This window comes from Budorcas taxicolor, chromosome 1 (genome assembly GCF_023091745.1).
Source record: "Budorcas taxicolor isolate Tak-1 chromosome 1, Takin1.1, whole genome shotgun sequence".
Lineage (NCBI taxonomy): Eukaryota > Metazoa > Chordata > Mammalia > Artiodactyla > Bovidae > Budorcas > Budorcas taxicolor.
Genome location: NC_068910.1, coordinates 60,306,273 through 60,319,578, shown reverse-complemented (window position 1 = coordinate 60,319,578; position 13,306 = coordinate 60,306,273). Strand labels below are relative to the sequence as shown.

The window sequence follows — 13,306 nt, the reverse complement described above, 5'->3', positions numbered from 1 at the left end:
ATTTATCCACATATTTATTTACTGCTAGGAACTTTTCTAGGAGTTCAGGATATATCTGGGAAGGACATAAATACCTCTGCTCTTAGCTTACATTCAAGGAGGTAAGAGAAATTGACATTAAACTATCTTTGAAAGTTTAAATAGAAGATACACTCAGTTCAGTTCAGTTTAGTTCAGTCGCTCAGTCATGGCCAACTCTTTGCGACCCCATGATTCGCAGCACGCCAGGCCTCCCTGTCCATCACCATCTCCCGGAGTTCACTCAGACTCACATACATCGAGTCCATGATGCCATCCAGCCATCTCACCCTGGGTCGTCCCCTTCTCCTCCTGCCCCCAATCCCTCCCAGCATCAGAGTCTTTTCCAATGAGTCAACTCTTCACATGAGGTGGCCAAAGTCCTGGAGTTTCAGCTTTAGCATCATTCCTTCCAAAGAACACCCAGGGCTGATCTCCTTCAGAATGGACTGCTTGGATCTCCTTGCAGTCAAAGGGATTCTCCAGAGTCTTCTCCAATACCACAGTTCAAAAGCATCAATTCTTCAGCGCTCAGCCTTCTTCACAGTCCAACTCTCACATCCATACATGACCACAGGAAAAACCATAGCCTTGACTAGACGGACCTTTGTTGGCAAAGTAATGTCTCTGCTTTTGAATATACTATCTAGGTTGGTCATAAATTTTCTTCCAAGGAGTAAGCGTCTTTTAATTTCGTGGCTGCAATCACCATCTGCAGTGATTTTGGAGCCCAAAAAAAATAAAGTCTGATACTGTTTCCACTGTTTCCCCATCTATTTTCCATGAAGTGATGGGACCGGATGCCATGATCTTCATTTTCTGAAGGTTGAGCTTTAAGCCAAATTTTTCACTCTCCTCTTTCACTTTCATCAAGAGGTTTCTTAGCTCCTCTTCACTTTCTGCCATAAGGGTGGTGTCATCTGCATAGCTGAGGTTATTGATATTTCTCCTGGCAATCTCGATTCCAGCTTGTGTTTCTTCCAGTCCAGCGTTTCTCATGATGTACTCTGCATAGAAGTTAAATAAGCAGGGTGACAATATACAGCCTTGATGTACTCCTTTTCTTATTTGGAACCAGTCTCTTGTTCCATGTCCAGTTCTAACTGTTGCTTCCTGGCCTGCATACAGATTTCTCAAGAGGCAGGTCAGGTGGTCTGGTATTCCCATCTCTCTCAGAATTTTCCACAGTTTATTGTGATCCACACAGTCAAAGGCTTTGGCATAGTCAATAAAGCAGAAACAGATGTTTTTCTGGAACTCTCTTGCTTTTTCCATGATCCAGTGGATGTTGGCAATTTGATCTCTGGTTCCTCTGCCTTTTCTAAAACCAGCTTGAACATCAGGGAGTTCACGGTTCACATTTTGCTGAAGCCTGGCTTGGAGAATTTTGAGCATTACTTTACTAGCATGTGAGATGAGTGCAATTGTGCGGAAGTTTGAACATTCTTTGACATTACCTTTCTTTGGGATTGGAATGAAAACTGACCTTTTCCAGTCCTGTGGCCACTGCTGAGTTTTCCACATTTGCTGGCATATTGAGTGCAGCACTTTCACAGTGTCATCGTTCAGGATTGAAACAGCTCAACTGGAATTCCATCACCTCCACTAGCTTTGTTCATAGTGATGCTTTCTAAGGCCCACTTGACTTCACATTCCAGGATGTCTGGCTCTAGATGAGTGATCACACCATCATGATTATCTGGGTCATGAAGATCTTTTTTGCACAGTTCTTCCATGTATTCTTGCCACCTCTTCTTAATATCTTCTGCTTCTGTTAGGCCCATACTATTTCTGTCCTTTACTGAGCCCATCTTTGCATGAAATATTCCCTTGGTATCTCTAATTTTCTTGAAGAGATCTCTAGTCTTTCCCATTCTGTTCTTTTCCTCTATTTCTTTGCATTGATCGCTGAAGAAGGCTTTCTTATCTCTCCTTGCTATTCTTTGGAACTCTGCATTCAGATGCTTATATCTTTCCTTTTCTCCTTTGCTTTTCACCTCTCTTCTTTTCACAGCTATTTGTAAGGCCTCCCCAGACAGCCATTTTGCTTTTTTGCATTTCTTTTCCATGGGGATGGTCTTGATCCCTGTCTCCTGTACAATGTCACGAACCTAATTCCATAGTTCATCAGGCACTCTATCTATCAGATCTAGGCCCTTCAATCTATTTCTCACTTCCACTGTATAATCATTAGGGATTTGATTTAGGTCATACCTGAAGATACACTGGGAGGTGTTAAAACACCATGGAAGAAAGAAAGAAAATGTAGGCTAGGATCAGGGTTCCAGACATGTGGTGAACGGGCAGCACAGACTGCAGTAATTAGGTCAGGGTGAGCCTCCTAGAGAAGGCGACATCAAGTGCGAGTTTGGCAAGTGGGGGCACATGGCTGGCTCCATGAGGAGAGTGTTCCAGGCACCACACAGACCAGGAGGTGCTCAACGTTCAGTGGGAACATGGTGCAACTGTTATGGACTGAGTAGGAGGAAGGCACAGAAGAGGTCAGGTAAGACCAAACTTTCCAGGTCATAGAAAAGACTCCGGCTTTTATTCTGGAAGGTGGTCTGAGTGTAAGTCAATATGCCTATATCATATTGAGAACAGACTAGGGATGAGGAAGATCAGATCTGGGTGGCAGCACCAGAGGCAACAACACAGGGTTGGGCTCTGAACTCTGTGCAGGACTGGAGAGCATGTGGGAAAGAGTCTGGTAAACCTCAAATGTTAAGACTCGATAGAGGTGCTACTGTCTCAAATGGGAAGGCCATAGATGAGCCTGGCTGGAGGGCACCATGAGCAAGCCAATGCTTATGTTCTGGCCCAGGACCCACAAACAACCTCCTTGGAGATGCTGAGCAGCACAGGGGATGGGGGCACTTAGGAAAAACAGCATTCCACCATGGACCCAAAAGATACACAGTCTGCCCATAGCAAAGGAAGAATCAACTTGTTATTTATCTGTGATAACAGAAAGAAAATAGAAGAGATCAACTGAAAAATTGCTGTGAGCAATGAGAGAACTCAGTAAGCTGGGGACATACAAAAAAAAAATTGTAATAACCCAATTGCCTTCCTATATACAAACAAGTTTAACAATGTGAAAGGAGGACTCCCATGCAGAGTATCAAAAAAGAAAAAAAAAATTTAATATACATAAAAATGTGCAACCTCTAAATGAAAAGAATTTCTAAATACTAAAGAATATAAAAGACTTGAACAAATGAAAAGCCATATCCTTTTTGGAGAAAGAAAGGCTTATCATAATTTTAAAGTCAATTCTAACTAAATTGACCTGTAAGTGAATTTAGGTTCAAAAACAGATAAGCTGACTCTATTCAGGAATATCTGTACAATAATAATCAGGAAAATTCTGAAAAAGAATAGTAATGAAGGAGGACAAAACCTGCCAGACAGTAAAACACAGTATAAACCACAATAAATTAAAGCTGTAGTTCAGTTAGTTCAGTTCAGTCGCTCAGTCGTGTCCGACTCTTTGCGACTCCATGAACTGCACCACGCCAGGCCTCCCTGTCCATCACCAACTCCCGGAGTTCACTCAAACTCATGTCCATCAAGTCGGTGATGCCATCCAGCCATCTCATCCTCTGTTGTCCCCTTCTCCTGCTGGTTCACAAATAAACAAAGAGTTCAGTAAAAGAGGAGCCCAGAGTAGGCCCAAATATAGTTGGGAATTTTGTCCCTGATCCAGGTAGCTCCAAGTATCTGGTGATTATTCAATTATAACAACTTGGAAAAAATGAAGGTAAATTCTTACTACTCCTTTCACCAAAATGAAAACTACCTGGATCAAAGAGTTAAATTAGAAAATGAAACAAAAACGCACTGAAATAAATATTTAAGACTTAAAAAAAAATCTCAGAGTAGGAAAGGCTTCATAAAGTCGAAAGGCCAGACAGTAGAAAAGCATGTGTAACACAAAGGATGAAAGTTAGTTTTCTCAATGTACAAAGATCTACAAATCCATGAGAAAGAACTAAGCTAAATAGAAACAAAGTGACAAAGATATCTCCAAAAAGCATTCTGGGTTTAAAACAGAACAAGGAGGACTGGAATCCACACTGTGCCCTGCCTCCCAGGGAGATGCTTCTCTAATGAGGATGCCAGCTTCTCAGACAGGAGCAGGAGGCAAGGTGCCTGAGTTTTCATTTATGTTCATTTTGAAAATTGAGGGAGAGGGTGGGATGATTTGGGAGAATGGCACTGAAACATGTATACTATCATGTAAGAATAGAATCGCCAGTCTATGTCCGATGCAGGACACAGCATGCTTGGGGCTGGTGCATGGGGATGACCCAGAGAGATGTTATGGGGAGGGAGGTGGGAGGGGGGTTCATGTTTGGGAACGCATGTACACCCGTGGTGGATTCATGTCAATGTATGGCAAAACCAATACAGTATTGTAAAGTAAAATAAAGTAAAAATTAAAATTTAAAAAAAAAAGAAAATTTTACCATGCGCATTGTTATTAAGACAACTAACAGTTTTATAAAAAGTTACAATGCAGAGAATCTAAGACAGAACCACGTCTGAACTACAACAGAAAAAAGGCTTTCCTGACATGCAGGTCATCTCAATAGGAATGTAAAACCTCCTAGAGGGAATTCTTTAAAAGAAAGAGCTGTGTCTAAGTTATTCTACACTCAGCCATAGTTCATACAAGCAAAATTGAGGGTATAACCACTCCACTAAAACAGCTTCTTGCTCCAATAAACCAAGTGAACACATCCTCACTTCACTTTCATTCCGAGCATGCCAGAGATGCTGTATGTGCTTTGTGATCAGAACAAAATACTGAATCGAACATTTTTGTTGTGCCACAGTAAATAAATTTAAACCAGTTATCCATAATGGGGCTGTTAGGCATCAAGTTTTAACTTAAACTTCTTACTGCTAAGTCGCTTCAGTCGTGTCCAACTCTGCGCGACCCCATAGATAGCAGCCCACTAGGCTCCTCTCTCCCTGGGATTCTCCAGGCAAGAATACTGGAGTGGGTTGCCATTTCCTTCTCCAATGCATGAAAGTGAAAAGTGAAAGTGAAGTCAGTCATGCTGGGCTTCAACTTCTTTATCCTTAGAATACAGGTAATAATAGTACTTACTATAGGGTTACTATGAAGCTTAAATAACATATACAAAAACACTTCAAGAGGGCCTAAAAACACACTCCTTAGAAGCAGGCAGGATCTAAATTTAAAAGAACATTCCCTTGGGCTGGAAAACTCCTGACACTCACGGTTATGGGTAAGAAGAGGCTCTCCTTTAAGTTGAGAGAGAAGTCACCACATGGCACTCCATCTGACGAAGCACTGGCACATCTGACACCCATGAGCATGTAAGTGGAGTCTGGTGAGCTGCTCTTGCAGATCCAGGGATGCTTCAGCTATACCAACCCTCCCAGTTCTCTAGTTTTCTCCAGTGGGGACCCACTGGGGTGGCTGCTGGTTCACTGGGCAACCCCAGATCTACAGAGGAAGAGTGAAGTCTGCATCCTGCTGCCAAAGCCACATGCATGGATTCTTTGGAAGCCACCGCAGCTCCTGAGCAGAGGCTCAGGGCTCTTTTGGACCTCACCCAGGAGCAGATAAATATACCTCACGTGAGTTCCTCAGTGTCTCATCTTCATGGTGTGATCTGTGGGCCCTTTCCTTCCTCCCCTTGCCTGGCCAGAAGACCCATTCTCCACCCAGTGTGCAGAGCTTGAAGCTCTTGTGGTCCATTTGGACCAGAACAGGCTTCAGTGGGAAAGCTGAGTCCTTCCCAGGAGGGGAAGCCCAGGATCCTTTCCTTTCCCACAAAATGTTGGTGTTGGAGAGAATCTTCCTGGACAGGAAAGACAAAAGGTTGCAGTTAAGTCTGGGGTACTTTTAAATGTCCAGTCGATGTTAATGGGAGCTACTTTCAGCTGCCAAGGGAGATGAATCCTGCGGGAGTGGCCAGGAGGGCAGGTGAGGTGTTCGGTGGCTCTCCTTGCTTCCCCTACTTTCAGTCCAGGACAGATCTCATCATCACTCCAGGCCCTGTATAGAGACTACTTAAGTGTTACAATGACCACATTTTCTAAAACAAAAACCTGAGGGTATGAGTTTACTTATGGGATATTATCAGTGGTTAGAGTTCAATGTTATAAACCAGATCAAAGAAATTAGGACTATTTCCAAGGGCTTTCCTTGTGGCGTTAATGGTAAAGAATCCACCTGCAATGTGGGAGACCTGGGTATGCTCCCTAGGTTGGGAAGATCCCCTGGAGGAAGGCATGGAAACCCACTCCAGTATTCTTGCCTGGAGAATCCTCATGGACAGAGGAGCCTGGTGGGCTACAGTCCATGGGGTCGCAAGAGCTGGACACTACTGAGCAACTAAGCTACCAAGGAGATATAAGGAGTCAGGGATGAAGTTTCTATTTTGAAGACAGGGTGAATGGAGATACCATTAGCTTACTATTTCTTGATTCAATAATTCCATCAGACAGGCAAAACTTTTAAAGTTTGATGTCATCACATGTTGGAAGGTGTAGAGGACCCTTACAATGTGGTGGTGGAAAGGGAATGTGGTACAATCATTTATAAGGATATTTGGTAGCATCAGCTAAAAAACAGACAGGTCCTCTGACCACAATTCATTGTATCTATTTTAGAAAAACACTTGTGCATGTCCATAGGGAGACACCAATTGTACAGCATTATCTTATGAAGAAAATTGAAAGCATTCTTAACTAGATAACATAAGCATGACAGAATATTATATACATGTCAAATTTTAGGTAGATCTGTTTTTGTTTTCACATGGAAAGCATTTCAAAGCATACTGCTGGATGAATAAAGCAAGCTACAGAACAGTATGAGACCACTTATGTAAAAGAGAGAGCAAAGGTTTAAGATGGCAAATTTTATGTTATGTGTAAAATAATAAATTAAAAAATAGGGGGGGGGAAGGATAAAACATGTAAATGCAATAGAAAATGTCTGTCAGGATACCTGCCTAACTAAGATGGCAGAGGGGGCAGGGGGTGTGGAGAGTGGAGCATGTCTCTCTGATAAAATAATGGCCTGATTTAAAAAATACAGTTAACTAGGTTTGCTATCCCTCTAGATAGGTATGGATGGATGGTTGTAAAGTTGCTCTGGGTAGGAGCCCCTTCAAGACGGGCTGCAGGTGATGAAGGCCACAGACTTTGGTCCCAGGAAAATACACACTTTGTACAATTTCTTTATATAATAAAGAATACTAATTCTTTATTAGTATTTTATACAAATTCAAGTATATCCAAATACTTCACACAATTTCGAGGAATGAAGGACCTTGGAAGCCCACCTATAAATTATGAACCCCAGGTTAAGAACCTTTGATTTGGACATTTAAAGCTGCAGAAATGGATGCAATCATGCAAAGAATATGTGCTACGTAGGAATTAATAGAGATAGACTGTAGAACCCAAAGAACCCCCAACAATGAAGCAGCAGGCAGAGTAAAGAAGAGATGCAGGCTGTAAGGAGTGGAGGCCTGCAGAAGAGAGTAGACGGTAGCAGGCTGATGAGCTCCATCTCTCCTGTCCCCTCTGCCACCTCCAAGCTGCTGTCACATGAATTGCCCAAGAACTGTATGACAAACATCCTTCCATGAACAGTGGGCAGTAAACCCACAAAAGGAGGCTAGGTCCTGCAGTTTGACCCTGCCTCCAACTCTGGCCTTATCTCTACGTAGCTCCAAACACACTGAGCTGTGAGTCATCTCAAATATATCTTTTCCCTTTCATGACTTCATTTTGCCATTTTCTTTTGTATAATGTCTAGCACATTGGTAAGGTCCTCAAAACTTGTCAGAATTTCTTCTTTCCTTACCAACTCTCTTATGGAAATTGACACTTAGAAAAGAACACTAGATTTGGAGGCTCTTCCATATACAGCCCAGCAGAAATCATGGCTCCCCTCTATCCCTGCCCTGAATCTCTGGACTTATTCCTGCAACACCTCGTCTAGTAGACTGACTTGGAAAGGCCAAAGGATTAAGAAACCAGGTCTGCCTGGCTAGACACTGGTCTATCAGCAAAACCTCCAGACATCTGGAGATGCAGACTGTTTCCAAATTTGTACATACCATAGTAAGTACATAGTTCTTTCCATGAAATGAAAATAAAGTATACAAAAAATGTGACCTCAGTTTTCAAATGGGTACCTCTAAGAAATAAGTACCAACTGCAGACTTATGAGATCACTCAAAAATACTTCAAACTGCAAATATCAAATCTGCACTTATGTGATCTACCACAGGGACACAGTTTAGGGACTATCGGCTCACAGAAGGGCATACCAGCCCAGTATATTAAGTCCACCTCTGACCTATGACTACAAAGTAGTGGACACCTAATGCACCATCACTTGTTAAAAGGCCTCATGGAAGCCCCACACAGGCTCAGCCAGCCCTGCTGCTTCCAGTCTGCCCTGCCTCACCCTTTCCTGACAAGAGGGCCAGCAACACAGTGGGACCTTGAACCTTTGGGTGAATCAACCCGGCCTTCTGAGGAATGACTGTTTATTATATTTACAACCTCAAAGTACTGGGTACTTCTGACTGCTCCTCCCCAAACGTAGAAAGACGGCAGGTAGATGGAAAATGCCCATGACTTGGCTGGAGTCAAATTCAGCTTGCTCCATTAAGACCCACTCCACTGAGTCAGTTCATTAAGCCATGGCATGAGTGAACTCCCATCACCTGTAAGGGTCGTAATATCCATCATTTCTACCTCCCAGCAACCCCACCCCCACACCACGAACAGGTAAAAGCCCTTTGAGATGTGAAAGGATGTGCAACTTGAATTGTTATCACAGCCACTAGGTCTATGACACTCTCAACAGTGGACAATAGTCAAATGAATACTAGTAACAACTAAAGCAATGACCTTGAGACTAATTTTCCTCCTCTGTTTGATTAATTCTGTCAGTCCTAGCTTTCATGATCATAATGAATTGCTGAGGTTTTACTTTGCAATAAAATTTTTTTTTTAATTACAAACTCTGTATCACCATCACTTCCTAAAAGAACATTTTAACACCAAGACGGTAGAATGGAGGTGATGTCGGAATCGCGGTAGCCACTGTAACCAGGTCCACGGCCCAGATCAAGAAGGAGGCCCCGACCTGGCCAAGTCGAGGGCTGACCCTGCCCTTACCCCTGACGTTCGGGGACATTCACGCTGCGTCCTGACTGCGATGAGAGCCCAGCATCAACTCTAACGAAAACAAGAGGAGAAAACAGATGCGGAAGGCAGGGTGGCAAACCCCAGCCGAGCTCCGGGCGCTGCGGCTCCAGGCCCCGGGCGCCAGTGGGGGTGGGGGACTGCCGCGCCCGCGCTCCAAGCCCTCGTCCCCCCCGCGCTGCCCGCCTCCGCGGCCCGGGACCCCGATCCCGCCCCCCACGCTCAGAGCCTCAGCCCGCGCCCCCCCAGCCCGCCCCTGCCCCCGCCTCGGCCGCCCGCGACCAAGGTCGGCAGCAGAGGGCCGCAGGGCCGGGCGGGCGAGGGTCCGGAGCCGCGAGCCGGGGAAGGCCGCCGGCGGTGGGCCAGAGCACCCACCGCGCAGCCTGCACCGGCGCGGCCGCGAGCGCCGCACTCACCCGGACGACGCCATGAGCGCGACGAGGCTTCGGTACTGTCGCCGCCTGTGCTTCCTCCGCGCTGAGCCGCTCCGCCGGGGAGGGGCCTCTCGCCGGCCCGACTCCACCAGCAGGCGGCGGAGACGGCGGGGAGGGCCCGGGGTCAGCGGGAGAACGGTGTGAGCGCGCCGGCGGCCAGATGAGGCTGAAGCCGGGCATCGGTTCTGAGCGTCTAGGGCGGTGGGGCCTCGGGAGGGGGTCCAGGGCCCGCTCCGAGCGGCCCAGAGTGGGGGGCGGGGGGCCGTGGGCGCTCTGAAGGCGCTGGGTGGCACCGAGGACGAGGGCGGTGCGCGACCCGCAGGCCTGATCCTCCCACCTGCTCAGGTGCACCGCTACCTAGAGGCCAGCAGTCGTTGGAAGACTCGGTGCCAAACCAGCGAGAGAACCTGCCCTGGGGCCACTAAACAGCTTCAGGACCCAGATGAAGTCAGAACCTCCCAGATTTGAGTTTGATTTCCTTACGAAAATCCTTTTCTTTAGCGCTGGTGTGTGAAGATGTGTTGTTGCTATGAACTAAAACAGTAACTGCTATTTCTTACTTGGTGTACTGTGTTGCATGAATGTTAGCCTCGGAGTCAGTTATCCATTGTAAAAGATGTGCAAAATCACATTGTGAAGGCTTGAGGACTGTGAGGGCACTTTTTAAAATTATTCTTTACATTATACTGTTTATCCATAGTGATGGCTCTGGAATTCCTGCAGTGGGTTTCACAGCATCAATGATGGGTACTTGAACCTAAGTTCTTGTCTCAGCAAAATGAGTTTTCAGAGGTAAATGAGCTCTTATAAGTAAGAACACTTAGTAAAAAGCTCTGGATAATGAAAATCATTGTTGATTACACTTCTGTGTTATATTAAATATTAGTAATCATTATTTCATTATTTTTACTAATAATAAGAGTTAAGAGACAATAAAGTTGTGACTGAAAGCCTTGGCTCTGGAGCCAAAATACCTAGATAATTACCTCTACTAATTACCATCTGTGGAACCATAGGAAGATAGAACCTTTCCAGGGCTACAGTTTCTTCAGTTGAAAAACGAGGATAATGACAGGTCCCTTCCTTTCTATGAGGATTGAATGAGTTAATATTTGTAAAGTGATTAATACATTGCCTGGTAGATGGCCTTGTTGACTTAAAGATTAACAACCTAAAAGCTGAGAGTTATGTTTTATTCAGTGGGAATTTTTAGGACTTTAAGCCTGGAGACAGCATCTCAAGTGACCCTGAGAGAACTGCTTGGAGAAGGTGAGGGGAGGAGCCAAGTTATATAGAAGTTTTGTAACAAAGGACAGGTAGTCTGAATATCAAAACGTTATCATTAAAGAAAACTAGATAACCCAAGTTAAGGAATTTAGCACTTTTCTCTGTATGGAGAGATACAAGAGTCTGGGCGACCTTCCTGGAGGCTCACTGTAGGTAATAACTGCAGTCTGAAAGCTGCTAAATGGCATATATTCTCTCTCTTTTTTTAAATTGTATTTATTTATTTTTAATTGAGGAAAAATAGCTTTATGATAGTGTGTTGGCTTCTGACACACATCATCATGAATCAGCCATCAGTTCAGTTCAATTCAGTCACTCAGTCGTGTCCGACTCTCCACGACTCAAATGAATCGCAGCACGCTAGGCTTCCCTGTCCATCAAATCCCGGAGTTCACACAGACTCGCATCCAATGAGTCAGTGATGCCATCCAGCCATCTCATCCTGTGTCGTAGCCTTCTGCTCCTGCCCCCAATCCCTCCCAGCATCAAAGTCTTTTACAATGAGTCAACTCTTCGCATGAGGTGGCCAAAGTACTGGAGTTTCAGCTTTAGCATCATTCCCTCCAAAGAAATCTCCTTCAGAATGGACTGGTTGGATCTCCTTGCAGTCCAAGGGACTCTCAAGAGTCTTCTCCAACACCACTGTTCAAAGGCATCAATTCTTCGGCGCTCAGCCTTCTTCACAGTCTAACTCTCACATCCATACATGACCACAGGGAAAACCATAGCCTTGACTAGATGGACCTTAGTCGGAAAAGTAATGTCTCTGCTTTTCAATATGCTATCTAGCTTGGTCATAACTTTTCTTCCAAGGAGGAAGCGTCTTTTAATTTCATGGCTGCAGTCACCATCTGCAGTGATTTTGGAGCCCCCAAAAATAAAGTCTGACACTGTTTCCACTGTTTCCCCATCTATTTCCCATGAAGTGATAGGACTGGATGCCATGATCTTCGTTTTCTGAAGGATGAGCTTTAAGCCAACTTTTTCGCTCTCCTCTTTCACTTTCATCAAGAGGCTTTTTAGTTCCTCTTCACTTTCTGCCATAAGGGTGGTGTCATCTGCATATCTGAGGTTATTGATATTTCTCCCGGCAATCTTGATTCCAGCTTGTGTTTCTTCCAGTCCAACATTTCTGATGATGTACTCTACATATAAGTTAAATCAGCACGGTGACAATATACAGCCTTGACGTACTCCTTTTCCTATTTGGAACCAGTCTGTTGTTCCATGTCCAGTTCTAACTGTTGCTTCCTGGCCTGCATACAGATTTCTCAAGAGGCAGGTCAGGTGGTCTGGTATTCCCATCTCTTTCAGAATTTTCCACAGTTTATTGTGATCCACACAGTCAAAGGCTTTGGCATAGTCAATAAAGCAGAAACAGATGTTTTTCTGGAACTCTCTTGCTTTTTCCATGATCCAACAGATGTTGGCAATTTGATCTCTGGTTCCTCTGCCTTTCTAAAACAAACTTGAACATGGGAAATTCACGGTCCATGTATTGCTGAAGCCTAGCTTGGAGAATTTTGAGCATTACTTTACTAGCATGTGAGATGAGTGCAATTGTGCGGTAGTTTGAGCATTCTTTGGCATTGCCTTTCTTTGGGACTGGAATGAAAACTGACTTTTTCCAGTCCTGTGGCCACTGCTGAGTTTTCCAAATTTGCTGGCATACTGAGTGCAGCACTTTCACAGCATCATCTTTCAGGATTTGAAATAGCTCTACTGGAATTGCAAGAGGGCATCAGAGGGCAGACACACTGAAACCATACTCACAGAAATTTAGTCAATCTAATCACACTAGGACCACAGCTTTGTTTAACTAAATGAAACTAAGCCATGCCCGCGGGGCAACCCAAGATGGGCGGGTCATGGTGGAGAGATCTGACAGAATGTGGTCCACTGGAGAAGGGAATGGCAAACCACTTTAGTATTCTTGCCTTGAGAACCCCATGAACAGTATGAAAAGGCAAAATGATAGGATACTGAAAGAGGTACTCCCCAGGTCAGTAGGTGCCCAATATGCTACTGGAGGTCAGTGGAGAAATAAATCTGGAAAGAATGAAGGGATGGAGCAAAAGCAAAAACAATACCCAGCTGTGGATGTGACTGGTGATAGAAGCAAGGTCCGATGCTATAAAGAGCAATATTGCATAGGAACCTGGAATGTAAGGTCTATGAATCAAGGCAAATTGGAAGTGGTCAAACAGGAGATGGCAAGAGTGAACATTGACATTCTAGGAATCAGTGAACTAAAACGGACTGAAATGGGTGCATTTAACTCAGATGACCATTATATCTACTACTGCAGGCAGGAATCCCTCAGAAGAAATAGAGTAGCCTTCATGGTCAACAGA

The 13,306-nt window shown here is 44.6% G+C and overlaps 1 protein-coding gene across 3 annotated transcripts in view; it reads right to left on the bottom strand.

Moving 5' to 3' along the window:
• Positions 1-9,706, bottom strand: part of URGCP (upregulator of cell proliferation) — a 33,332-nt gene extending 23,626 nt beyond the window's left edge. Inside the window, exon 1 of one of the 3 annotated variants that reach the window (XM_052659145.1) lies at positions 9,648-9,706. In XM_052659145.1, the coding sequence (XP_052515105.1) occupies positions 9,648-9,661 (14 nt within the window). In that variant the 5' untranslated portion in view covers positions 9,662-9,706. Of the gene's footprint in view, positions 1-9,204; positions 9,260-9,606 lie in introns of those variants that run through there. The other 2 variants (XM_052659216.1, XM_052659290.1) reach the window with 2 other exon arrangements.
• Positions 9,707-13,306: the final 3,600 nt, after the last annotated feature.